At 36.7% G+C, this 25,988-nt stretch overlaps 1 protein-coding gene across 1 annotated transcript; it reads left to right on the top strand.

Moving 5' to 3' along the window:
* The first annotated feature begins 771 nt into the window (after window positions 1-771).
* Window positions 772-25,973, top strand: LOC135695004 (lysine-specific demethylase 4A). The gene is made up of 21 exons (XM_065213924.2): window positions 772-1,089; window positions 4,047-4,152; window positions 4,547-4,622; window positions 5,996-6,301; window positions 7,375-7,528; window positions 8,399-8,536; window positions 9,521-9,580; window positions 9,885-10,003; window positions 11,025-11,230; window positions 13,463-13,861; window positions 14,388-14,509; window positions 14,764-14,995; window positions 16,057-16,157; window positions 16,627-16,682; window positions 18,347-18,455; window positions 18,913-19,107; window positions 19,790-19,857; window positions 20,671-20,773; window positions 22,357-22,470; window positions 23,613-23,705; window positions 24,477-25,973. Exons 1-21 carry the CDS (start codon window positions 955-957, stop codon window positions 24,579-24,581), a joined length of 2,997 nt encoding a protein of 998 aa, XP_065069996.2. The 5' UTR covers window positions 772-954; the 3' UTR covers window positions 24,582-25,973.
* The last annotated feature ends 15 nt before the right edge of the window (window positions 25,974-25,988 follow it).

The following is a 25,988-nucleotide window of genomic DNA, read 5'->3' as shown; positions in this document are numbered from 1 at the left end:
ATTTCATAAGCAATATCTTTTGAGAAAGTGAAATTTCCCTTCTTGAATCTCTCATTCTATTTGTAGCCTAGCTTTTCATTGAAATTGTTCTCAATGAAATATATCGTCTTTCTTCTTGGGAATCTTTTTTCCAAATTATTTCAGTAATCCATCTCAGAATCTCCATTTCTTTCAGTAAAGCTACATTTCAATTGCAATGAAACTTATAGGCCTATATAAATTAGGGCTGGATCTTTCGTTGAATATTCCCACAACAAAACTTTAAATTCGAAGAAATCTAAAGCAGTGACGATAACAGCCTTGTTCTCCACGAAAAGCTGGCAACTATCCTTTCAATGTGTCCTACATGAAAACATAATTCTGAACGCAGTGTATAAGCATCGATGCAAATTGGGGGCAGGGGGCAGGGGTGTCACACCCCCTTCACTCTCACAGCGATTTGGCCTCATTTGAATTCACCATGAAAATGATTGCTACCAGCACGCCGTGATAAAGGGAAATTCTGAAAGTTTTCCAGTAAATTGAAATATACTCTTTTTCAAGCCGCGTCTACCCGTTTTCTGTCAAATTTATTAATAGACATTTTTAGTCTTCTGTACGCGTAACTTTATTAGAACTGCAAAAGCCAAAATGCACAAATCCGTCTCTTTCTATGATTCTTTTGAACAGTACAAAAACTCAAATTTTTAATGCCAGGAAATCGGCGATTTGTTCGGCATCGGAAACCATGTCCCCCGTGGTTGCTGACGAAATGCGTTCTCAATGTGAACTTGATACGAGGCTGCCGAGTGATCTTTCAACCGTAGCACAACAAAGCCAGCTGATTTTTGTTTCTTTGGTTCCGTAGTTTTGTTCACGCCAACTTCCACTCTAGTATGGACATACCGGAATTCATAGGAGAATTTACCACTTGACTATACCCATTACTCTCTGAGTTGTGTATCGTTTATTCATATGGCAACCATGAACCAGCCGTCGCCGTCTCCAGGTATCATGGTATTTAGGCCGACCATGCAAGAGTTTAAAGATTTCGCGGCTTACATTAAGAAGATGGAAGACTGTGGTGCACATAAATTTGGGATAGCAAAGGTAAAGGTCAATTATGAATATTATGCATTCTTCATCAAGCTTACTTTAGAAATAATTTTTCTTATTTTATGCAATGTTTTATAGACTTATCATGCCGTGAAATGCCCCGAGGTTACGCTCGCAGCGGAGGTACTCTTTGTCTAGGCTTAAGATTCGTCAAAGCCGCACAGGAAAACACAGTAATTGGATAATAAACTTATGGAAGGTGCCCAAGTTCTGTCGCCACGAAAATCCTGATTTGGAAGAGGTTATAACAATGTCTTAATATCACTTGGTATTTGAAATGCCTACCAAATGCTTGCGCGCGTTAACATGTTCCTTCTAAACACCTGTGTTCCTTCGACTTTTGGGAAAGGGACAAGTGTTACCGAAATTCCCTTGCTTGCGCCTTTCAGGTTGCCAGTTCAAAAATATTATCTTTTTGTTTCATGCCTGTGTTTAATCTCTTTGTGTCATTCGTTTTACTTTTATGATATATAGTCACAGAAAACCTCAAATGTTGGGCAGCACTGGATCAGATGTTTCACTTTTTTGGCCATGGTCATAGCTAAAATCCCGACATTTTTATCTTAACAGTAAATTTATATTTTGGTGATGTGGTCCCCAATATTTCCAGGGAAGTGTGCACGTGAAGAGGGCAACAGGGGCAAAGTGCCAAGAACATGACAAAACTATAGGAAAACAAAGAACAATGCTCGATCATCCCCCTGTCCCCCTGGGGTAGGCATCATTAAATATTTCCGTAGATAGCAATTTTTGGTCACTTAAGTTCATTTCAATAACTTCTAACCACACCCCCTCCCCACCCCCCACCTCTTTGATCACCGTTACATGTCAGCACTGCTGTATTGTGATATAATTCCCGGTTTCATTTAAGCTTCTATATGACATTTTTCTATTTCATATCTTTTTTTCTAACTAGGGAAACAACTTTCTGTTATTTCTGTATGTCAGCTAGATATGCAAACACCAAGATAATAGTGTGTTTAGTAAAATGAAGAAAGTCAATGCTACATGCATTTTTAATAAGAAACTAATCTCAGATTAATAATCAGTTTCTTTATTTTTTTAATTTTAGTGCTAAAATGTTCTAAGTTTCTTATGTACCAAGAGCCATTTGTTAGAAAAACAAAAATGTAACATTGTGCAACTTCAAATAGTACATCTACTTTGTTGCAAGGAGCTTTTTCCGTTATCAATGTCAAGTGACCAAGAAATATGTGCCTATTACCTGAAAAGAATCCTTTAATCCCATCTTTTGAAAGATGGATTTTTAAGCAGTTTTTTAAAGTTGAGGGTGATCAGCACTATAGTTTCTTAATCTTTTTGTCATCTTAGGGCTTGGTTTCTTGTAGATGGTTTTCTAATATAAAAAACTGCAGGCATGGCGGAAAATTTTTTCATTCTGCTAATGATGTTACAACAATTCTATTTGGCACTGTGTACTTTGATTGGCAAGCTGCAATTAAAATTTATCAATAACTTTTGTATGCAGTTCAATTATGTACCCACAGGTTGTTGGAGCTCAGTTCAAGGGGCATCATGTTTTGATGACTGATTTCAGTCATGCACATTTGATTCCGTTGCTGTGTTTGTTACCAGGGCTACCTTTGATCATTTGTTATTATTTAGTCAAATTGCTTTAAGCAATGATGCATTAATCAAGTTTTATAGATTCAACAGAAAATAAGCATCAGTTTTTGTAACCAATTTTAAGATTTTTAACTGTAGAATAGACAAAGTAGAGAATCAACTAATGCTGATTACTTTCTTTATAGTTTTGGAATCTTTTGTTGAATCCTAGCAACAAAGTTTTAGGTTGAATACCTTCCTTATATTCTTTTAAAGGAACGTTTTTTACCATGCGATTCATGTATGAAATAATGGGAACTATAAATTTCCTCATTGGGACCTCAGATGGCAAGGGTCAACTAGAAAGATTTGTTGTGAAATTATTTGCAAGGAGTTGTAATTGCCATCTGTTGAGCCTAGAAGGTAACCCTTAAAGAAAACCACAAAAGCCATCTTCCCAGTGGATATTGTTTTGATTCAAGGCTCATACCACATGATAACTGATGGTTATAAATGAAGTAATTGCTTACCTGTTTGTTGAATGTTTGTCAGATAAGGAAAATATTGTTGCTGGAAAGCATGTACCCATGTTTCATTCAATGCCTGGTTACTATGTTTTGAAATCAGCATCTAGCAAATTGCCAATTCTTTATTGGAAAACAGGAATCCTCTATCATGAGCTGATAGGGCTTTTGTGCCTTCAGGGATTGCTGAAGTGAGGAGCTGGGAGCGTAAGTCCTCCTGATTAATTTAAAATTTACTTAAAACCAATAATGAATGATCTGCTTTCGGTCTCTCACATTTTTAGCCAAAACCCCCAGATATTTTACCCCTCCCCAACCTGTAATATCCTTCACTATTCCTGTATGTCTTAGGTTATATGGCCGGCAATAATAACACAGATCTATATAATATTCTTGACAAAACCCTGTTTTCTGACAAGCTGCTGGGATGTGACCAGCTTGCCACATATGCCCATTTTCCATAACCTCTTTTCCTATAGAATATTACTTAATAGAAAACATGTGGGACACAGTGTCTTGCCCAACTTCAAGACAACTGTTATCTGAATCCATTCTTCAAAGGCATGTTTATTATGAGAGTAAACCACCTTTACTTTCAAAGAATCAACCCGATTCCTGGTTCTTTGCTGATGTATAATATCTTGAAATATTTGTATGCACCTCCCATTTTTATGTTATAAGCATTGCCTACTTGTTTGTCAGCTAGCCTGTCCTAGTGGCATTCTGCTCATATAACTATGTTGCTGTCTTATCTTTCAAGCTGATACAAAGCCTCTGTGATCATCTCATTGGTTTTCTCAAATGTTTGATTTTTCTAAAATTGTTTTTCTGTTAATAATCTTAAAATTTGATTTTCCCTAGGTCATTCCACCAAAAGAATGGTATGCTTCAAAGAGTTATGACATGGAAACAATTGGAAAAATTGTCATAGAATCTCCAATTGCACAGTTAGTCACAGGGCAGCAGGGTGAGAATGTGTTCTTATATGAGAATTGAGGAGCTGTCAGAACTTTCAAAAAGCCACTGTACAGGCATATACTTAGACACATAATTAGTTTATTTCAGAGAGGGCTGCAATTTACTATCTCACTACATTTGTACAAACAGTGGAAAATTCTGTTATTACAAACCCTGCTCATTACAAACTTCTTGCTATCAAGAAGTACAATTCTGGTCCCTCAGAAAACTCCCTAAAGAAAATAACTTTTCCTACAGAATTGGTTATATCGGGATTTCACTGTAATTCATCACTGGACACCCAACATGAAAAAAAGTTCTTAGCATACAATTATTTTTTTTCACTGTTTTTCAGGCAATCCTTACGCAAAATGATCTCAACTTGTTTTTTGCTCTCATGACAGGTCTTTATCAGCAGTTTAACATTCAGCAAAAGCCCCTTACTGTTAAAGATCTCAAAGAGTTGGCAGAGAGTGAAAAGTAAGTTTTAGAATAAACTTAGCTATCACTGGTTCATAGACCTTGTTTTAAACTAATCATTGCTTTACTTTTGTTATAATTTCCTTTGGAGAGTTTTTGAGACAAAGACAGATAAAATTTTATGTAAGCATTAGAGATGTAGGAGATGTTTTATATGGAAAAAAGAGCAGCAATCTAAGAGCACCTTGGTCTCAAGTTACTTTCGTTAGGGGCATTTCAATTGATTGTTGGTAGCTAAGAATGTTCAGAAAGTGATAATTTCTTCCCATAATCAAAAGTGTTTGTGTTAAATATTATTCAAATGTATAATTATCAGAAGGAAGTATTGTAAAAACAGATTTCTTGAAAGTCTGTCATCACATACACATGCTAGGAAATAGGTCTCCTAATCACCTTGAAAAAAGTAAATAGAACAAATGAATGGATGAAGTCAGGTTGTAATGAATGGATAAAGTAGAAGGAAATCTTTCATTTTGAATACCACAAGACTCGTTGCTCGGACCAATCTTCTTGACCATGCACGCAAATACAATCTGCAGCTTGCACTTGGTGCAAGAATCGTACCACCGAGGGGCAAATCACTCCAAGAAAATCTTGTACACTTTTTGCGAAAATCCTATTGTTTTATCTGAAAATCCCTGGAAATCCTTTTGTTTTAGGGAAAATCTCATACGCTATTTGCAAGAGTGAATTGCCCCTCGCGTACCACTACGATGCCGGTATTTCACTTGGCACTCGCCATCGGCCTTGAATACGGAGACTAACTCCTCGACCAATGAATGACACATTAGGGGAAGTTTTCTCTACCAATCGGATTTGAATTAGTCGTATTTTTAAAAACGACTTTTCTTAACTTATGATCCTTTACTTTAAATTATGATATTGTAAAGTTGACTCGTGTGGTTAGACGTCCTTTCGAGCACATGAGTCTGTCGATAACTAGGGCTCCGTTGAAGAACAAAAGCCATTGTGGCATGTATTACTTGCGGTTATCAGGCCCATTAGATACATCAGTGATTACATTTTGCGATTTGTTCAAGAAGACAAAAGCCTAAGGGTAGTTATAGCAGTTTGGTCGTGACCTGTTTCTGTTTGGTGTCATCCTTTGGTCGAACCTGTTATCTTAATAGTTATGCTTTACCAGAATTAACATGTCTCATAGACATTTATAAGATTGTGTTGATTGCCCTAAATTATATCCTCGGCTTAAATTGTATTTTCGATTTATTTAATGGCCTACTCTGAGGTACCAATTCAAAGTAGCTGCTTTCGAACTTGAAATTTTCGTACCAGAGTTCAAATTTGTCGAATAATCAATATTCTATGAATAGGCATGCAAGTTTAGCATAAAGAAGTGTTTTCCTCGTTTTCAGGTATCGCCCACCAGAAGGAGATTCGGAGAAAATGGAAAGGGCGTATTGGAAAAATGTTACATTTAACCCTCCAATATACGGTGCTGATGTGGCCGGCTCAATATACGATGCCGACGTGAAATGCTGGAATATAAATCATCTTAACACCATTCTTGACCTTATCGAAAGCGAGAAGAATGTAAAGATCCTCGGCGTGAATACGGCGTATCTCTATTTTGGTATGTGGAAAACATCGTTTGCATGGCACACCGAAGACATGGATCTTTACAGCATTAATTACTTGCATTTTGGTGCTTCTAAATCTTGGTATGTATGCCTTTTGTCCCTTGACTCTTTTCTCTTGACTTTTTTCCATTATCATTCTTCAAAACAAGGAGATTCAAAGCATTTGCATCTTGAACGAAAAAAGGTGTGATTGGTGGGGGGGGGGGGGTAAAAGTGGGTTGAGCGAGGGAAAATGGGGGTCCACACCCTTTGAAACGCCAGAACACGCCCTTTTTCAAAAAGACTTTTTACTATTAGGGGGAAGGGGACGGCGTCCTTCTCGCTTCGCCACTGTGCCTATTGCGTTAGAGTTCTTTGAAAATCTTTTGTGTTTGCGTACATTTCGTTTACCCTTGCTCTGCAGAGTTTCTTTCCATTTACTTGTGACGTCAGTTTGTCTAGTAAATATTTCAACAAAAGAGCTACACTCTCTTTTCCTGAAAACTGTCTTTAAGAAACCAAGCTCTAAGATGACTAAAATTACTTCAACCTCAACTTTAAGAAACTGCTTGAAAATATATTTTTTCAAAGGAAAGGGTTATATATATTCATTTTCAGTTAAATATATTCCTGTTTAATCTACATAAATTATAGAAAGAAACACGCCTTGGACTGTTAGGGCGTTCTATCTCATGCTATTTTATTTTACATTTTTGCACTTTGTAGCCATTGGTATTTAAAAATATTTGAGTAATAAAACCGAGCGTAGTTTCCTTGTAAGAAAATGCTTGTAATTGATCCTATTGTATCCGTTTGTTTTCAGCCACCAATTCTCTTAAAGTAGCGTTCCTTAATTTGTAGGTTATTTAAAATTATGTGTAGTTTAACTTTTGTTTAATGCCATGGGGAGCCATAGATTTTTGCTTCTTATGGTATGGTAGTGTAATTAAGGTAAGTAGTTTGTAACATGTATTGTATAAAAGGTTATAAAAGAACGTTTGCTCGTACGTGCTTCAATCACTCTAATTTGAAATATTTTTTATTTTTTTTCCTTTAACATTTCTGTTTTATCTTGATCATTTCTTTGCACGGGTGTGATAGTTCTTTTGCCAATGAATTCAATTCCATATTGTGATGCTAGTATTCCAAATCTTGTTCACAATATTTCCTTGCAGGTACGCCATTCCACCTGAACACGGAAGGAGGCTGGAGACACTTGCGGCTGGATTTTTTCCTGGAAGTGCGAAGTCCTGCTCGCAGTTTCTCAGACATAAAATGACTGTCATATCACCAAGCATGTTGAAGAAATACTCCATCCCATTCTACAAGGTGAAATATCAGAGTTTGAGTGTCTGTTGAATATGCTTCTAGTATCGTAGTCACTTTAGAGTAAGAGTGTGAGCATCCAGAGATGAACGTTGGTGGGTTGTATCAAGTTTTTCAAACTGTCAAAGCTGTGCTAGATTTCGAGGCTGAAAAATTTAAGAACGTGAGAAATCTACATAATAGTAGAAGCTATTTCATAACAAATTTTTATGAGAGACTGAATACAGACCTTGAACTGGTGTCTTATTAATTCCCGTTGAAACAGCCTAGAGTCAAAAAATTTTAGAGAAGAATTTTCTAAAATTCAGAATATCTAGCCTAGTATGTTATTTCAGCTTTCATGTGACTTTCTTGCAGCTTCATTTGTCTTGTTTCCAAAGCCTTCTTCAAAGCCTTTTTGGCGTTTTATTTCAAATGTGAACTGGAGCTTCATCACTTTAATAAAAGTGCATTTAATGTTAAGAGTCATTTCAGATAAGTTCATTAAAGCCTTTCATCTGGATTAGGCAAACGATGGAATGCCGTTCAAACTGTAGACACATTGGTCTTATATTACTGTGGCTAAAAGGATATGTGAGCCACTTCTCACATGGGTGAATGAATTTTTTATAAAGGTTTTCTTCTTAGACCTCGTTAACAGACTGAAAGGGTTCAAATCAAGGTTAGAATAGGGCCAACACAACAGCGTCGTGTAGTACCATTGTTTTCCTCGAGCATTGTGCGAGATTTGGCATCAATGTGTATCTGATTACGGAACTGCGCCATCTCGTCTACCAGTGACAGTTTCAGCTCAATGTTAGTGTTTTCAGGAAATTGGACAGTACTGGACAGTATTTTTAAGTATGACCATGCTTTATCTACTTCTCTTTGCAGATGACCCAGAACGCAGGGGAATTCATGATAACGTTCCCATACGGATATCACTCCGGCTACAACCAAGGCTTCAACTGTGCTGAATCAACTAACTTCGCATCTTTGCGTTGGATCGACTTTGGAAAAAGAGCTAAACCCGTACGTAGTTTAATTGGAAGTAGCTTCACAAACCGAAAAGAGCAGAATTTTGATATGTAAAGGCTTTATTTTAATTTAAGCCGTCAATTTTTATTGATTGCAGGCTTAATGTTCGCAGCAAAAAATGCAAAGTGACTTTGGTTGTTCAATCACTAAGCTGCTTATACCTGGTCTCCTATGCATAATTTATGCGTATTTTCTTCCCTGTTGATTTCACATTTTGTATGTTTGATTTCATTGACTCAGCTTCAAAATTAGCCTGGTTTTTGTCGCATACAATATGCATCGGTTTTTTGCCTTATTTTTATTTCGCGTTTGTTTTCATTTGTATTCATGGGCATTAAACATCTAAGATGTAGTTTTGTTTTAGAGCTATTCAAGTCTTTGCGGGGAGTCTGCCGAAGGGTACTTCACTCTTGCAAATAGCGTACGAGATTTTCCCTAAAACAAAAGGATTTCTAGGGATTTTCAGATAAAGCAATAGGATTTTCCCAAAAAGTGTACGAGATTTTCTTGGAGTGATTTGCCCCTCGGAGTCTGCTATTTTACTGACAAATATTAGGTCGTTCGTCTTGGTACGAAGCATAAACGTACACAAGTAAAGCTTGTCAAGTCTTTGTTAATCACAGTCATTTTTAAAACGCAGCTTAAAATCCATATGCTATGTTACACTGAACTGAATTTCTTTTTATTTATGCAAACCAGAATTGTTGTTTTCATGCGAAGGGGTTTTATTTACCCTAGCAATTTTGATTTGGAAACTGGGTGCTCAGAGAATTTTTTTAGGCGACTTGCCTGTTATTATGCAGCCAGTGGAAATTTTTCATTGAATCGATATTTGCGTAGCAATAGAGAACATTGTTATTATGTATTCTTTGATTAATTGATAAATCTTCCTGAATATGGGTTTCTAATATATTTAGTTGCTGGAAATGTTGAAAATGATGCATTCCTTAGTAAGTAATTATCACTAATTTTTTGCAGTGCTCTTGCCGAACAGATAATGTTAAGATTGAAATGGCGATATTTGTCAAGAAGTATCAGGTATAGTCTCTCAAACACATTGTAATGCTACTTACACAATTTTTTCCAAACACACAAAAGAAAAGGTCAGAATCTTTATGTTTTGTGGTAAATTCATTTGCTTCTTTCTGTTTTTCCCTAGCTGAATTACCTACAACAGTTTTTGTCAGATATTGGCAGGCGATTACCTAATGGCTCATCCGTTATTTTTGTTATTTTTTAGTAATTGTTTTATTTATGCGGCACCATTGATATGAGAGCTCTTGAACAAGGCTGTTATGAATTCCCACATTTAACTTTTTAAATAGATTGTAATGTTTAACAGCCAAAACAATACAAAGAATACATGGACAGCCTCGAAAAGAAAAAGTCAGCATCAGACCAGGGCGATGAGGAAAAGAAAGTCGTGGCGAAAAAGCCAGAGAAAAATATCAAGGTCAAAAGGTCAGAGTTGGTACTGTCTAACCGTAGAGTTAGTACTTTCAAATAACGATCTTGCGCTCTTCCGACATAATTGATGGGGAGACAAACCAGCATTTGTCTCAAGGATTGTTAGATTTTCAAAACTTTGCATCTTATGCACATGCGCTGTTAGAGTCAATGTCGTTGTTTCCACATCGCATAATATATTCTGTAGGTAGGAACATTCGTGTAGTAGGAACTACTATTTAAAATATTTTGTGTTTACCATTTCGGGGTACATATAGTACAACTGTTATCGATAGATATATGAATGAAAGTGAATGGGTTGATAATGAAAAATGTAAAATATCTGCAAAATGTACAGAAGAAAGGAGCTTTTTCTCTATAAGAAACATTTTCCGTATTTCTGGGCCATTTCGAAGAAAGTCACTGATTGTTCACTTTGTCTAGACTCATTGATCGGATCGTTGCTTTTTTACGTGCTCCGAAGCTCAAACCAAACTTCGACTGAAAATAACTTTCTGCTCCTTCTTATAAGCCCCATATAGTAGGAATTTGAATAAACAAAGAAAAATTGATTACATCTCCTATAAATGTTTGGTTGATTATGAAAATTTGTTAATTCACTGGATTCGTCATCATTAAAGCCTGAGTTGCCTGAAGTGTCTCTCAATGATTTTGGCTTAGTACATCCTTTTTAGTGACAGCAAGCTTGGTGACAGCTGTGTTATTTACTTGCGTTTGCCTACCTGGGGTCTCGTTTATGTAAACTATGTCAATACTTCCTTCTTTGATTGTGTTTAATGTTGATAGAAATATGCCACAAGAAGTCGTTTGGATTGAAAATTATGGATATCTATTTCAGTTTTCATTGCTGAATAAGTTTTTACTGATTTTTGTTATTCAAATTTCTAAATGAAAGTTTTACTCGAGACACTCCATTTGCCTTTTTTATATTGATGCTTTGCCTTCATATTCAAAATTTTGATACACTGCACCCCTTCCACGCGGCCTTTTTTAAGTTTCTACCCATTTTTCGTAGATACAACAGGTATCCTTCGTTGTCTGGTGTTCAGTCCATAGCCAAACATGTCAAAAAAGAAGCTCAGGATCGCAAGAAGCAATCCATCTCAAAGATACAGAAAAAGCAGGTAATCAGGAAGGCCAAAGACATCTTGAAGAAAGCAGAAAAGGCTCGACGTGAAAGTATTGGGAAGAAGAAGCCTCTTCTGGCCATGAGGATGCAGGGTGAGTCTAATTTCGTTGATACAAATCGGTTTCAGAGTGTTCGGGGGTGAGGGGTGGGGGGTGGGGTTAGCTAAGCCCAATTTTGGAAGGGGACGTGCCATATTGGTTAAAAGATTTGGACCCATAATTCCGCACATGTCTAAAAAATTCTGCGAACATGATGGAAACTATACCCGTAGCTCCGAAAGGCAAAGAACATTTTTTAGGACACAACAAAATCATCAAACGAATTTTGTATGACATTTGCCCTAATTCTCAATATTATACATATTTCATACTTTCATATTCCATACCATAATTTTTTATGCTATATTTCCCTCCTAACAATTTTGCAATATTTTCTTAAAATGGTACTCATAATTCTGCATGTTTCTTCGAATGGTACCCATAATTCTGCTTGTTCCTTAAAATGGTACCCATAATTCTGCACATATTTTAATTACTGATACCGATAATCCCGCACTTTTCGGGAAAAGGCACCCCTAAATAAAGGCACGTCCCCGTACCTCAAATCTATTAAATTACCTGAAATATTTTGTCTTTTGCTGGAAAGCAGGCAGTGTATTGAAGCAGCATTAGATCTCAAGGAATGTTGTTAACCATTCCAACATCATCAATGCCGTGCTTTTCAAAAATTGATTGATTAGCTTCAACATGGTTGAATTTTAAAACCATGGATATGATTCAGTTGTTTTTACCTGTTGTTTTTTAACAGGTAATAAAGATCAGTGTCCGCTTCCCCTGAATATTGATGACGATTTGGGACTTGTATGCGGAACGACGCAGACATTTACGAACATGAATACAAGGACCTTACTGTGACAATTACATGTGACGTTATTGCTTTAAGCGAAAACAAAGGCTAGCATGGAAATATATCTATGCGCTTTGATTCTGCTTGCCCTCAAAGACTTTTTACTTCAGACTTTATAAACTCGATTTTCCTCGTGCAATACCGGTTTAACTGCACAAGTTCTACAGATAATTGAAATAGGAAACCAATCGGTCTTTTATTCCAAATCCAACAGTTATAGCCCAGAATTCAACAAAGCTTGTTCCTCAAATTTCATAAATGTCTATAGAGTACCGTGTGACGTCATCAAAAATCTATTTTCAAAATTTCTTGAATTTGGCCACATAATCTGAAAGAACGGCATAGAATACCTCTCAATATGCAAAATTAATTAGATATGTTCCAAATTGGGCGAGATATTGCCAATAAAAGATTTCAAGTTTGCTAACGGATTATTGTTATTCAGGCCTGGTTCATAAAGTTATGAACCAAGACCAAATTACAGAGGTTTGATGGGGCAAGAGCCTGTGCTCAAGTGACCATATCTCAGCCAATTCGTAATGCCTTTAACTGATTTTGCATATCTAAAGGTATTTCTTGATGCTCTTTCAAGTTCCGGGATCAAAATTCAGAAATTCTAAAAATAGATTTTTATTACGTTATCACTTCGGTACTCTATGCCCGTTGGTACTTTTTGTGTTGCTTTTCGTTTGTTTAATTGTTACTTTATTGAGACAAAAGTGCATTGGCTCATTGTTTATTGACAAAAGTATTTATAAATATATAAATGATTACGGTAGCAGGTAACAGATTACACGCATTAATGAAGCCTCTTGCATTGCTGAATTTTCATTCAATGATTTTGTTGGCAAGAATCAATGAACTGCTTCCAAACGAACATTCATAAATCACTCCCTTTTAACTATAGTACTAAGGGTTCGATAAATAGACTAAATATGTAGTTTTACTGAGTTTTTCCGCAATGCTGCGTAGCAAATCTGACGCAATCGAGCTTCATTCTACGGAGACTTTCATACAGCGGATACCTCCCTGATATCTTTGACTGATCTTTTTGTCCCAAGTGGTCAAAACTCTCTTAACGGAACCTCTATGCAAAGGACATCTCTATACAACTGTCAGTTATACTAGTTCAAATTGTTGCCCGTTATGTGGAGACTTCAATGCACTGAACAGTTTATTCGGAAGTTAAGTTGGAGAATAGTTTTTTCGCCGAACAATTTGCAGCTGTTTTGAAGAAAAAAAATTCACAGTTATCATCTTTATTAGTCATCATCATCATCATCATCATCATCATCGTCGTCCATATTGCCATCCTCGTGTTTTCTTCATTATTTTGCACTTTGTTATCGTTTTTTTCATCAGAGAGGACGGTGAAACTGGCTTGCTTTAATACAGTTTTTTATTTCTACATGCTATAGGAGAGCCAACCCATGCTCAACAGCAGCGGCCCAGTAAGATCCAAACTCCGATCAAAGTACCATTAGCACCAAACGGATCATATAATTCTACAGAGATGGATAATTCTGTGAATGAAAGGATGCGTAAATTGTTGGAAATCAAAGCAGAAATGGAAAGAGAAACGGAGATGAAGAAGAATAGGCTTCAAAATATTCGCGTTGCACGAGAACAGAGGCACCAGCAGAGAGAAGTGAAGCAAAAGCTGAGAAAAAGGGAAAGGCCGTCGAAAGTCGGAAAGCTGAAAATCAGAGCACAAAGCACAGAGTCGATATCGCCATCCGCTGCTGATACACCACAAAAGGAAGGAGCACGAATCCAAGAAACGAAACCACAGTCTCCTACTTGGGATGAGATGCCTGGTATTAAGCTATTTTTATTCAATACTCTCTTGCAATGCTTTTTAAGAACTTCAATGCAAGAACCTCCTTGCTATAAGGCCACGTTTACATTTTAACGTTTTCAACAAGTATTAACGGGGCCTAAGAGAGAATGTCAATCATTGATATATTTTTATTAAAACGGGGACCGCGGGAAGCACCTACCCAGACAGACGACAATGGTACACTCCGTGACCAAAAAGGAAATCCCCATCTGATGATGCTGTAGAAACAGATACGTTTGGATATTGGGTTCTCCTTTTGAATCCAATTATCATGACACTTCATAATGTTTTCAAACAGCAATTTATCATTTAATACCCGAAACAAGAGCGATAGGAACATATAAGAAGAGGAGAGGGTTGTCAGATTGGAAAGATTCCTTGTCTATACAATAGGAGATTATAATTCCTGAATCAATGCTTGACTTGGCATTCGTATGCTGAGTCGCAACTAATGCAAAATATTTCTTGACATTTTCAATTTTTAGCTGCTTTTCTTTTTACAGAGCATTTGAATGGTTTGTGGGCCAATGAACAAATAGACATACGTCGTGAGATCACATACAATAAACTTTTATCGATGAACGGTAAACGATGTGCAGTTTGTGCATACTTTGACCCTGAGACGGTGAGTTGCTTTTTCTGTTACCCTGTTGTCTACCACAGTTCAGTCCATGCTTGTGTGTTCATCATCTACTTGTTCTTGTGAGGAACAATAGTATCTGCTCCCAGCGACAGAATATCTGTCATTTATACTTCATAATGTAGACAAGCCTGGTCTCTGACATGCTGATAAGAACGGGTGATCTGGGCCTTTGACCCTCACTGGTCTGTTACTGTTTATTTTCTGGAAACTGTTATAGGAAATTTTTTTTATTCTAGGCAAAAAGCATAGCCAAGCCATCGCACACATCGGGTGAGAGCTTCACAAGTAACCCTGTAAGGAGTGTTCCACTAGTACCCGACATCTGTTTCATACCTGTAGCAGGTAATTCACGCGTCAGCCCTACGGAAGAGCTGCCCGAGCCTCCTTCTCCCGAGCCTCCTTCTCCAACGATGAACAAGGAGAGCACATTAGTTACCTGTCGTGCTTGTTGCGTCACCGTCCATCAAAGTAAGTCCCCTGTACCTAATCGGAACTCTTCAATGACATATCAATTTAAAACTCTAAGAGACACCGAGTACTTTTACACGAGACAATTGGTCAATTTTTATAGCGACCAAATATTGGTCACAATATTACGTCTTCTCACCTGACAGTTAACCGAGAAGAGCACTTGTCCGTTTACAAAGGCCTGATCTGGCAGCCAATTTCTTTTGTCATGTGCATGGCAATGAAAAGATGTGCGCCAAAACGTCATAAAATAACGAGCCTTTCTTACTTTATCCAGAATTGTTTCTCTTTTTCGGATTTTAGCGAAGGCTCCATTGTCAAGATAACATCACCAGTTTTTCCTGGGTTGCTATTCGTTGATGTCTTGACCTCTGTAGCATGCAAACGCTTGGAGATAGCTCAGAATCTGTGGGCTTAATGTTTTACCGTTAGCCATTAAGCAAGTAAAAGTCTTGTTGTAGCGGAATTCCTATTTGAGGAAGGGGGGGGTGCCTATTAAGTTGCTTTATATTTGGTTGTAATGGAAACTGAAGACAATTTGATTATTATCAGGGGGGGGGAAGGAGTATCTTTCCCTGCTTCTGATGTCCGTAAAATATAACTTTGCAATAAGAATTAAAATGAACGATAACATTGCTATAGATCGTCTTCAAAGTGTTCCAAAGTATTTGATTGTAATTTATTCCATTCAGCAAAACCTTTAACAAAACTTGAAATGTTACAAGGAATGGAAGTTTACTTTTTTCAGGTTAAAATTGGATTGTTCTGCCCTTTTCCACGAGTTTGCTTTGATGTATATCCTATGAAAATCCTATGGCGCTAGCACCGCGGAGTGTTGAGAAAAGTTGGGGGTCTAAAACCGTATAAAAAGAGGCTTTACTGGTAGTTTATTACTTAATATTTGGCATTTCTTGCAAAAAATGGGGGGGGAGGTAAACTCCTCCCAGCCCCCTGCTTCGCGGTGCCTGTGGCGTCCTGGGGGAATGGAGGAAAGAGCCCAGTGCCTGTCTTTGTAGAACCTTACCTTTATTGCAACACCGTTGCCTATTGTTCCCCGGCAGGTTGTTATGGTGTACCGGAAGATGAACCTTGCGACTTGCTCAATTGGTACTGCAGTCGATGCCAGCCGACCCCAATTGGCATACCCGGGATCAAGCCAGTGGTGACTACTTTTATTTCATATTTTCTCTATTCACGTTTTTTTGTTTGATATTCGGGCACCCAAAAAACAGTACCATTTTGTTCTCATCAACAAACTTGAGAAGCGTATACTGGATGCCCCTGCCAATACCAATGCCAGTGTTCCAAAACTAATGTCATGATGCTATCATTGTATCAAATTAGTATTACCTCAGCCCCTTAAATTGCCATGCATAGTTGTCCACAGACTTCTTTGTTTTTTACTCGAACTCCATTTTGCTTGGAGCATGAGCATACAGGAGTAGTTTGTTTATAATTCTGATAGCTCATCAAGGTGACATGACTGATAACTGCATGAATATATCGCCTGACGCAGTCTTCTTCAGTTTCTTTTTACGCTTGTACGCTCAAATATTTTTAATGCTGCATTTCCCCCCTTTAATCCTTCATTGATTTTCCTTTCAATACTCGTTGATTTCTATGTTATTCAGAGGTGCATACTGTGTCCACTGCGAGGAGGTGCTTTCAAACAATCTACATCGCGAAGGTGGGCATGCTTTCGTTTCACATGACGTAACATGTCATTATTCTAACGACATTTTATAACGCTTTTTCGCCATTCACTCCCATCGGATAAGGCATTGGTGGTGATGGAGCTACCTGTGTGGAATATTAGCTTTCAAAACTTTTATTTTGTCTTTTCTGCTTTTTATGAGCGAACTTTTTCTTTTTGTGCGTTCCCAGTATGAGAGACTGCTCTTTCCCACCAGAAAGTTGATGTTTCCAGGAGAAAAAAAAAGATTCGGCTAGATTGTCGTCTTATAAGCTAGATACCCAGCATGATTGAGTCATTGCTCGAGAAGAAAATATTTTTTAGTGCAGATACTGTGATTTCGAGTCGAAAATTTGTTAAATATGTCGGTATAGAAGAAATTAATTTCAAACCTGTAAATGATTTATGGTGAATATGAATATAGTATGTAGATTGAGAGCTTGAGAATTTTTTTATGGTCCAAGGATTATTCAAATTAATGGCTCGAAGTTGCTCTTAGTGCAAGCCGTAGCAACGTAGCTATAACTTCAAGAGCCAAGTTTTATTGACCCTGCTCTTTGTTCAGCAAAAACTGAAGCCTCAAACAGAGATGAATTGCATTTTAGCATAATAAAGGTGACGCGAAAGAGGATTTGGGTGCATACTTTTTATTTTTTTAGGGGGAAGAGGTAAGAGAAAGGTCAGCAAGAAACTCCTGGCCCTAGACTTTGTATTTAGGCTAAATCTGTCATTTTTAACAGCTCTTTTGTTATAAACTACAAAGAAATGTTACACGTTAACTGAAACAAATAATTGTTAGAGTAAACAGTTGATTAATACCAAATACAACTTGCCACAGTAAAGACAACAAAAGTCACCTACCAATCCAATTTTAAGCAGCTGTAAGAGCAAAAGGTTAATTTATTGATTTAATAAGTATTTAGAGTTAATTGATAGCAATTTCTCAAAATTGCTTTGTAACCTTTCTTAAGCTATTCATCCTATTTTAATGGATGAAAATTAAGTTAAGAACGAATCAAATAGGCCACCTCAAACTAAAATTTACAATGATGACATTACCGAAAATTTGAATTTTGCAAAAACTGAAGCTATCAAAGGAATTCTTTACGGCTGAATTCAATGTCAAAATGCTCCTCAAGATTCCACTAACATGCAATGCCCCAATTTCCACGTTTTGCGAGAACCTGCGATATCACGTCTATTATATCCCAGGATCCCTTTGGCAAGTAGATAAGATGACTAAGATACATACATACTATGTTATTCCAAAGTCAGCTGATCTGCAACCTTTCGACAATATCGAAAAGGTAACTGCCGAACAATATTGAAGGGTTTTATAGGGGCGTGAAACCCAGGGATGTAGTGCTAGGGGGCTTAAGGGGGCTGAGCCCCTTTGTTAATGGCGAAAATTGGCAAATTTCTACTTTTGCTATTTTTTGCAACGTTTGTGCAAGAGCCCCCTTTGTTCTTTTGATAGCACTGCACCCCTGCCGAAACCCCTAACTCAAATGCTTGCTACTAATAAATTGAAAAAGGATTGTAATTTAATTCAATTCAAGGGATTGAATAGGTGCCCTGTTTTGTATGTTCATCGTGTTTTCTTTCAGTTGTCTTTAGATCCTATTCCCGTAAAAATTTTCTTCTTCTCGGTCTTTTAGATGGGTGCATATAGTCTGTGCATTGGCATTTTATGATATTTCCTTCCTGGATCCGAAGAAAAGAGACCTGGTAGACATTTCGTCGTTGAATTTGGCTAGAACAAAATTGGTATGTAATAATATTAGCATGTGCTGTCTGATACAAATGGTGTTCATTAATTTCTTTCTCTGCTGTTTAAAGACAATATTTGCATTTATTGACCTTTAAGAATCTACTTGATATTTCAATATCCTTTGTCTCTAAGTGATTTACATTCCTTATATATTCTCAATTATATAACTGCTCTGTGTAAATTCATCACCAACAAAATGATGGCACTGATACATGATAAATCGATGTCATGTCCAGGGGGTCATCTTTTTTAGCATAATTAATGAAGTTTGATTATGACGCAGTCCTTTTTCAATGAAATTTAAGATCAGTCGTTTGAGCTAGATTTTAGGGCAGTCATACAGTGACCACGAACCTATAGTTTAGACCCCCGTAGGAGAAAGTATTTTGCTCTAGTTTGACCCTCGGTTGAGAAAGCACATCCAGACTTGATATCATGATTACTTTCTTTCAGAAATGTATATATTGTCGGAAGTCAACGAACAGTGCTATCAACAACGGAGCGTGTGTGCAGTGTGTCAGTGGCAAATGCGCGCAGAGCTTCCACGTCACTTGCAGTTTCCACAACGGCACGCCTCTGTACGCAGGAGACTGGCCATTGGTTGTTGAGGCCTATTGCTACAAACACGATAAGGCAAGAACAATCAGAGTAAGTTGCACTTTTCATTTGTTCGTTACATTTTGCTGCCTTAATGAGATTAGGAGAATTAATGCCTCTTTGGTGACGTCACGGCTAACATCCCAACACCATCGTAAAACAACGAGGTTAGTATTTTACTCTTGTTAGAATTGGTCTATTGCTCAGAGAGGTGATATTGGTTGATATTGATTGAGAGAGGTGAACTTTGAGAAGTAGTGAGTTTTGTTTCTGCAAAAACTATTTACTGCTTTTTGTACTTGTATGTCATGTGTAGAAATCTGTAGAAACATTACAGAAATTACCCTTGGTAACGGCTGATCAAAAATGGCTGATCAAAAATGGCTGATCAAAAATGGCTGATCAAAAATGGCTGATCAAAAATGGCTGATCAAAATAGCTACTGTTACGTGTTTGGAATAGGCTTGTTGTAGAAGCTGTAATACGACTCCGACGTTATCATGACAATTCAGGTCTTTCATATGAGTGTTTTCAGCATTGCCATTCTAAGAAAAACGCCGTTGGTATTTTGCTGTAATGAGAATCATTACTGCCATATCCTAATGTAGTTGATATGTTTCCATGGATGCATTGTTAGAGCTATCAAGCTACTTAAGGTCGTGTAAGAACCTTGTGTCCGTATTATGGATGGCATAGTCTCAATTGGTTTTTAGGTTGAATTTTTTTTTCTTAGAACGGTAAACGACTGCTTCCAGAAGTCCAGTTGAACGACAAGGTTTATGCCAAACATAAAAACGGAAGGTAATTTTTCCTTTTAAAAAAAGTTGCCTTAGCTAAACATTTCATCGTTTAGGAATGCCTAAAGCTGTTTATCATAATGGCATTGTTTTTAAACAGTATCACAAATCGAGACAGACAATTCTCTACTTCCGCTTCTCCTTTTCTGTCGTTTTCTCTTGCCTTCCTATTTTTCCCTTTTTCTTTGCCATTGCATCCGTCCTTTTTCCAATTTCATATTTTTTCTTATTTATCTTTTTCAAACTTTCTATCCTTTTTTATTTTTCTTTCTATGTTCTTGGTCTTCCCTTTTGTCTTTTTCTCTTTTTTCTCTTTTTCTCATTTTCTTATTCGTCTTTTGTCTCCTACTGAAAATGGATATTCTCGTTTTCTTGTCGTTTCCTTTTTTCTTCCTCATTTGTTTAACATACGTCTTGATATTTCTTCTTGTTATTATAATTCATTTTCTTTTGTTTCATTTCTTTAATGCCCGAATTAATGTTTTTTCCGTTCATCCTTAATTCTTATTTTTCTTTTCTTTTCTTTGTTTTTCTTCTTTTTTCCCTGATATCCATCTTGTTACTTTCTTCATCTTGTATTAGTTTTTGTTTCTTTTTTTCATTTTCTTTTCTTCTTCATCTCTCAAATGTCAGTCTTGATATTTTCTTCGTCTTGTTTTGATACTTATTTCTCTTTTCTTTTTCCTTTTTCTTCTCTAGAAGCTTTTCCAGGTTCTAATTGGTTTCCCAGCTCTTCTCACTTGACCTTAATCTTTTGACTGTATCCAACAACTCCTTGCATTTACCTCGCTTGTGATCGAATTGAATTTCTTTCTAGGTATTACAAAGGCAAAATCGAATCAATAGATTCAACTACATTTTATTACGTTGTCTTTGAAGATGGGTCGTTTTGTCACGATCTGCCGCCAGAAGATATCTTGGTATGTCACCTTTTTGCTATTCAGTTCAATATTTAAGTTTGTAATTCTTGTACAACCAGCAATGTGTTTGTCAGCAACCAGATTATGGCTTTTTCGGCAATTTTAAACGATGGAGACTATCAGTTAAGGCAACATGTAAAATGTGTAAGAAGGAAGAACCGCAGGATAGGCTCTGATTCTGTGAATCTTCCAATAAGTGATGTTACGAAAGATATCAAGGAATAAAGCAAAACTAATGATTTCTAAAATAGTTTAGTGTTGCTACTCTTTTCCATTTAAATAAGACACAATAGCCATCTTTACCTCGTATAGATAGAAAGAAAAAATGAAATTACAGATTGTTCACCTGTGAAAAAGTAAAGTGGTTTTGTCAATCCTCGAGCCCATTTGTAAACAGTCAAGGTGGCTCTTATTTTTCGTTCAATGACACTTTCAAATATTAAGCACCGTCTAATACCATTTTAGAAGGCTTACCAGTTTTGAATTGTTGTGTTTCAGAAACTTAACTATAGTTTGTTAGAAAACCCTTCTGCCGTTTTTATCGAATTTTTTTAATACAAAGTGTTGTCGGATATCATTGAATACGTGAGCAACAACCTTTGAATGCATTGGTAAAGGATCTTGCTCACCCTAATCAATCCTTAAGGGCTCTTGCAGCAAGACATTGTGCTTTGTCACCCTAATTCACACACTAGGTTAATAATATGTGATGTTCCCTTGCTGCAATGAGCTTGAATTTTTTAACTGAATTTGTCTACTGAATAGGGATTGGACATTTTCTATGATTTTAGTTTTTGCGCTATGTTTAGATATAAAATGTATTCAAAAGAAATAAGATCAAGTTAAAGTTTAAAGGTGAAAATTCGTCGTCTCTCCAGGTGAAATTCGGTAGAATTGGGCATATGACAACCCAACGATTAGTCAGAAACTCTTTTAAACTCGATAGAAAGCTTCTGCTTGACTTTCACTGCAAGTTTATCTATTTTAAGATGCAAAGGAGGTCGGAAAGTTTTTCTGCTTTTTTTTGCCTTACCATTTTTTTGTCCACGAAATATGGCGATAAGACTGAAAAGAGAGACTTGGTGATTTTTTGCATTAATGAATTATGCAAAAGCACAAAATTCATTCAAAGTGTGCATTGATATAATTTACCCAGGGGTGGCTAAAGATTCGAATCGAAAATATTTTCGAATTGGGATTCCATATCATAGTGTTAATTATACATTTTGATACCCAAGAATAAACTGCAAAAGGACTCTATGATAAGCGACTCATCTGTAAAAACATAGACGAGTCCTTTTGATAGGAAATTTCGATCGCTAAAAGGACCTTTTTCCTTGCCATGTTTTAAATGGAAAAGATATTTCTGCCTTTTTAAGTGTTTCCTGAAAAAAAATTTACGCATCAAAGCTTCTAGGGAGGTGGGGGGGGGGGGCTGAGATGTCTCTTATAGGGTGAGTATTCTCTCGTAAACCTCTTTCTCTAATTTCTGTGTCGGCTGAACTCCTAATTACTTGGTAGAGCTTTCTAGAAAGAACTTGGGAATTGGTAATCTTTATTTACAATGAGCTTTGGTTTTTCAGAGCTACTCACCAGGGGTAGTGTACTCCAATGAAGAGAAGGTTGATGTCTTATGGACGGACGGTGTCGTTTATCCATCTGTTGTAAAAAGTTGCGAAGTCGTTCAAAGATTCGAGGTATGGAAAATCTCTTTGTCTTTCATCGTGAATGCCTATAATCAACTAATGATATATTTGCTGCCCTCATGACACATGACAAATCACAGTTTCGCTGTCTTACAAGTGTCATTTGACTGGGAATATTTTCTGGGTGATTCAATCTTGATGAGGATGGATTGAAATCAATGTTTTAGATTCTCAACAAAACAAATTTATAGTTATTCGCAATGAGATAACTGCGATAAAGACATTGCAGGTCATTATTTTTGTGTGTCTTTAGAAAGATTCTTTCATTTGATTTTTTCATATAGACTATTCTTCATTTGCTTATATTTCAAATCATGATATACCTCTAAGTTTGTACAAACTATAGTATTTATATGAAGAACAGAAGCTGTTATTAACTATGAGTTGAGTTTTACCACACATATTTTCACGTCTATACAGCCGTTATGATGCTCATTGCGAAAGCCAATAGCCAGCCTTGGCTTGCGGCAAAGCCATTTTCTCCACACACGATTCAAGGGCTACATAACTATAACTATGGCGCTCTTTAGATTATAACACGGCAGGACATGGTCTTTATCCCTATAATGAGCTAAGGATAAAACAGTTGGCGTTATATCAAGTCAAAAAAAGCACAGTTGCGCTTTAGCTCCATTGCTTTTGAACGTGCCTTTTGTATCACAATAGGTGATTCACAGTGAAGACGTTCAGAATATGTCTGTCTGAAACTAAGCAGTTTCTAGCAAATCTCAAAGCAATTTTTTCACAACCATGGCTGAAATGGCTACTGTATTGTTGACTGTATCAATGCCGAGTCGGCATTGTTATAGGAACAAAGTCACTTCTCCTGCCTCTCGTGTCTTCTGCTTTAGAATGGTTAAGTGATCGAGTTGGAAGAATTTTTGAATTTTGACAATATGTACCAGGATATAATAGTATTATTTTGTGAAAAACTGCGATAAAGCAACATTGGCTCATTTCTTATTAACTCACTGTAATTTGGTCTTGGTTTTGTAATTCATGAAGCAAGCCAAAAAAAGTAATCTCTCTTTAAACTGCATTTTTTCATTGGCCATATCTCAGCCATTTTGTTACAAATTTAGTTAATATTTTAGTTAATTTTTTCTAATGTCATTTTTCTCCATAACCATCAGGTAATTTTTGAAGATGGGTCCACCCTGTTTCTGAAACGAAATGACATTTATCGGGAAGATGAAGATTTGCCAAAGAAAATTCAAAGTAAATTGGTAAGAGTTATTTTTCTTCCTTTCTAGCTTTTTAGCCGTTTTATTTCATACATAAAATTTCCGAATTTTGAATGAAACAATAAATTCAGTGAAATGCCTTTTAATCAGAAAAATTAGTTCTTTTAACTACGCTTAAGCCTGGTTCACACCAGTGAGAATATCGTATTCTCATTGAGTGAGATAAAATTTTCCAGTGAAACTATTTCAAACCGGAAATCGTTCTTGTTAGAACACAGAGTTGGGTTATCTCACTCAGTGAGAAAAATGACTCAGATTTTGTCAAATGGATAGTGATTCTGACAACGATTTTGAAGTTGCAGCCCTTTTTCTTGTTTTAGTTCAAAGATCTCGAAGATCACGTTTACGTAAACAAAATGGAATATTTGGGTCCGGGATATTTTTAGTGTTCGAAAGCGGCATGGTCAGTTCCATAAGTTACTGCAAGAAATGCGCTTCGTGGACAAATGTCGCATTCATTTGTTTTTCCCATCGCTGCTATCTCACTGATGCAGGATTGAATCCTCTTGGAAATTTATAGGAAGGGTAGTGACGTCACAGTCCCCCCAGCTCCCCGGTCCTCCCAGCTCCCCGGTCCCCCCAGCTCCCCCGTCCCCCAACCCCCGGTCCCCCAGCCCCCCGTAGTTGAATAACATGTAAAATATCTTAAGGTGATCTCTTTCGGTAAGGCGAAGCTATTGAGAAGGTTTGGTTGCACAAATATCTTTGGAAAAGGTATCTGATCGACGACTTATGTAGCTCATTTTATTGCAGTCTTGTGCAACAGAGACGGCAAATTTGCTTTGGCAAGCTCCAATTATGAGAGAATCGCCGACGAAAAAAGTAAAAGCAGAACAAAAGAAACTAACAAAGCTCTAGATGTCATTTATCAATAAAACAGATATAAAGATTTTTAAAGTGTCCTGTCGACATCGTTTCATTCCGGTGAACTTTTTCTCACGTCAATATTCGTTTGTTTCTGTTCATGTGACCTTTTCATGTGAGAGTATTGTTCATTCTTTTCTATTATTTTTATATGATTCTTATTCTTTCATGTTATCCATGAATATTATTTACCTGTCGTTTATTGCTGCACAAAGAATTTCTGTTAAAGGATGTTTATGTGATCGTGTAGATAGGCGCCGCGTTCTGTGCATCATACTTTGTACCACATTGTACTACTTTGTACCATCCTAAAAAGCCTTATAAAACTAGCTATTTTATTCAACTGTAGCGAAGAAAGTTTAACAGCTCATCGTCTTTAAATAAAAAAACAACAAATGTTAATTTCGATATCCGCTCTACTGTTTTGTAAATGCACAGTTAAGTTTCTTACTTGTAAATATTGCTGTTTCAGCCTATTTTCTTCCCTTGCATAATTTTTTTACTTGCACGTGCTATTGTTACCTCAGTTGAAATTTTGTTGACGTTAAAGTATCTTTATTTATTTTCAAATTTATTTTCTTATTTATAATTTGAATTAAAATTTGGGTTCATTCATTTTACCGTTGGAGTATCTTCTCCAGCTGCGTTCGGTTACTCTATTTGTTCCTTTTTCAAAGCAATTTTCGAACCTTCTAATCCAACATATCCACCAACTGTTATGATTCTTGTATTTTCTCTTTTTGGGTTTCCAGTAAAGGGAATTTTATCAAGCCTTTTTATTGAAAAACAGATTAAATTTAAGCTCCTCTTTTAGGCTGATCTAAAAACCTCTTCGTCCTTTGTGAAACTTCAAATTTTTTTTTCTAAAATCATCGTTTGCTTTCTGGTCATTATTAGAAGACTAGCTTTGCCAAGAGGACTTTGCCTTCAATACCTACTTATTGGTGCAATGAAAGGAGTTGGAGGTTTCAATACCCCTAGGTACCCATTACCCGGTTCCCTATTCCCTTACTCAAAAACGAACTTTACTCAAAAGGGTACACCCATAGTCAAGTTGGAACGCCGTGCCGTTGGAATGCTAAGCCCGCCAAGGATAACTAGTGAACTTGCCGCATTCAAAGTGCCCGAGCCGCCGACTTACATATAAATGCATTAAATTAACTTGCAATAAAATATTTTCCTGTTCAATGATATATTTTATTTTCTTGGCACTCGATTCGAAAAAAATGTTATTATTCTAATCTAAATTAATTTTGTGTTGAGTCTTTGATTATATCAGTCGAAATAAGATTTTTATTGCAGATGTAAACATGTTTGTCGTGAGATATTTATCACGTTTTTATGGAAATATTGAAAGTGCTGTTATTCTTGCTTTGCACTAATGCACTTCAGGAGCATTTT

Source organism: Rhopilema esculentum, chromosome 8, assembly GCF_057945365.1.
Source record: "Rhopilema esculentum isolate cy_ngs chromosome 8, ASM5794536v1, whole genome shotgun sequence".
Taxonomy (NCBI): domain Eukaryota; kingdom Metazoa; phylum Cnidaria; class Scyphozoa; order Rhizostomeae; family Rhizostomatidae; genus Rhopilema; species Rhopilema esculentum.
This window is presented reverse-complemented; position numbering and strand designations above follow the sequence as displayed.

Coding starts and splice junctions, on each gene's coding strand:
- LOC135695004 (XM_065213924.2), top strand. CDS start 955: ATGGCAACCATGAACCAGCCGTCGCCGTCTCCAGGTATCATGGTATTT. Junction 7,529..8,398: donor ACTCCATCCCATTCTACAAG/GTGAAATATCAG, acceptor TTCTCTTTGCAG/ATGACCCAGAACGCAGGGGA. Junction 16,683..18,346: donor AAACAATCTACATCGCGAAG/GTGGGCATGCTT, acceptor TCGGTCTTTTAG/ATGGGTGCATATAGTCTGTG.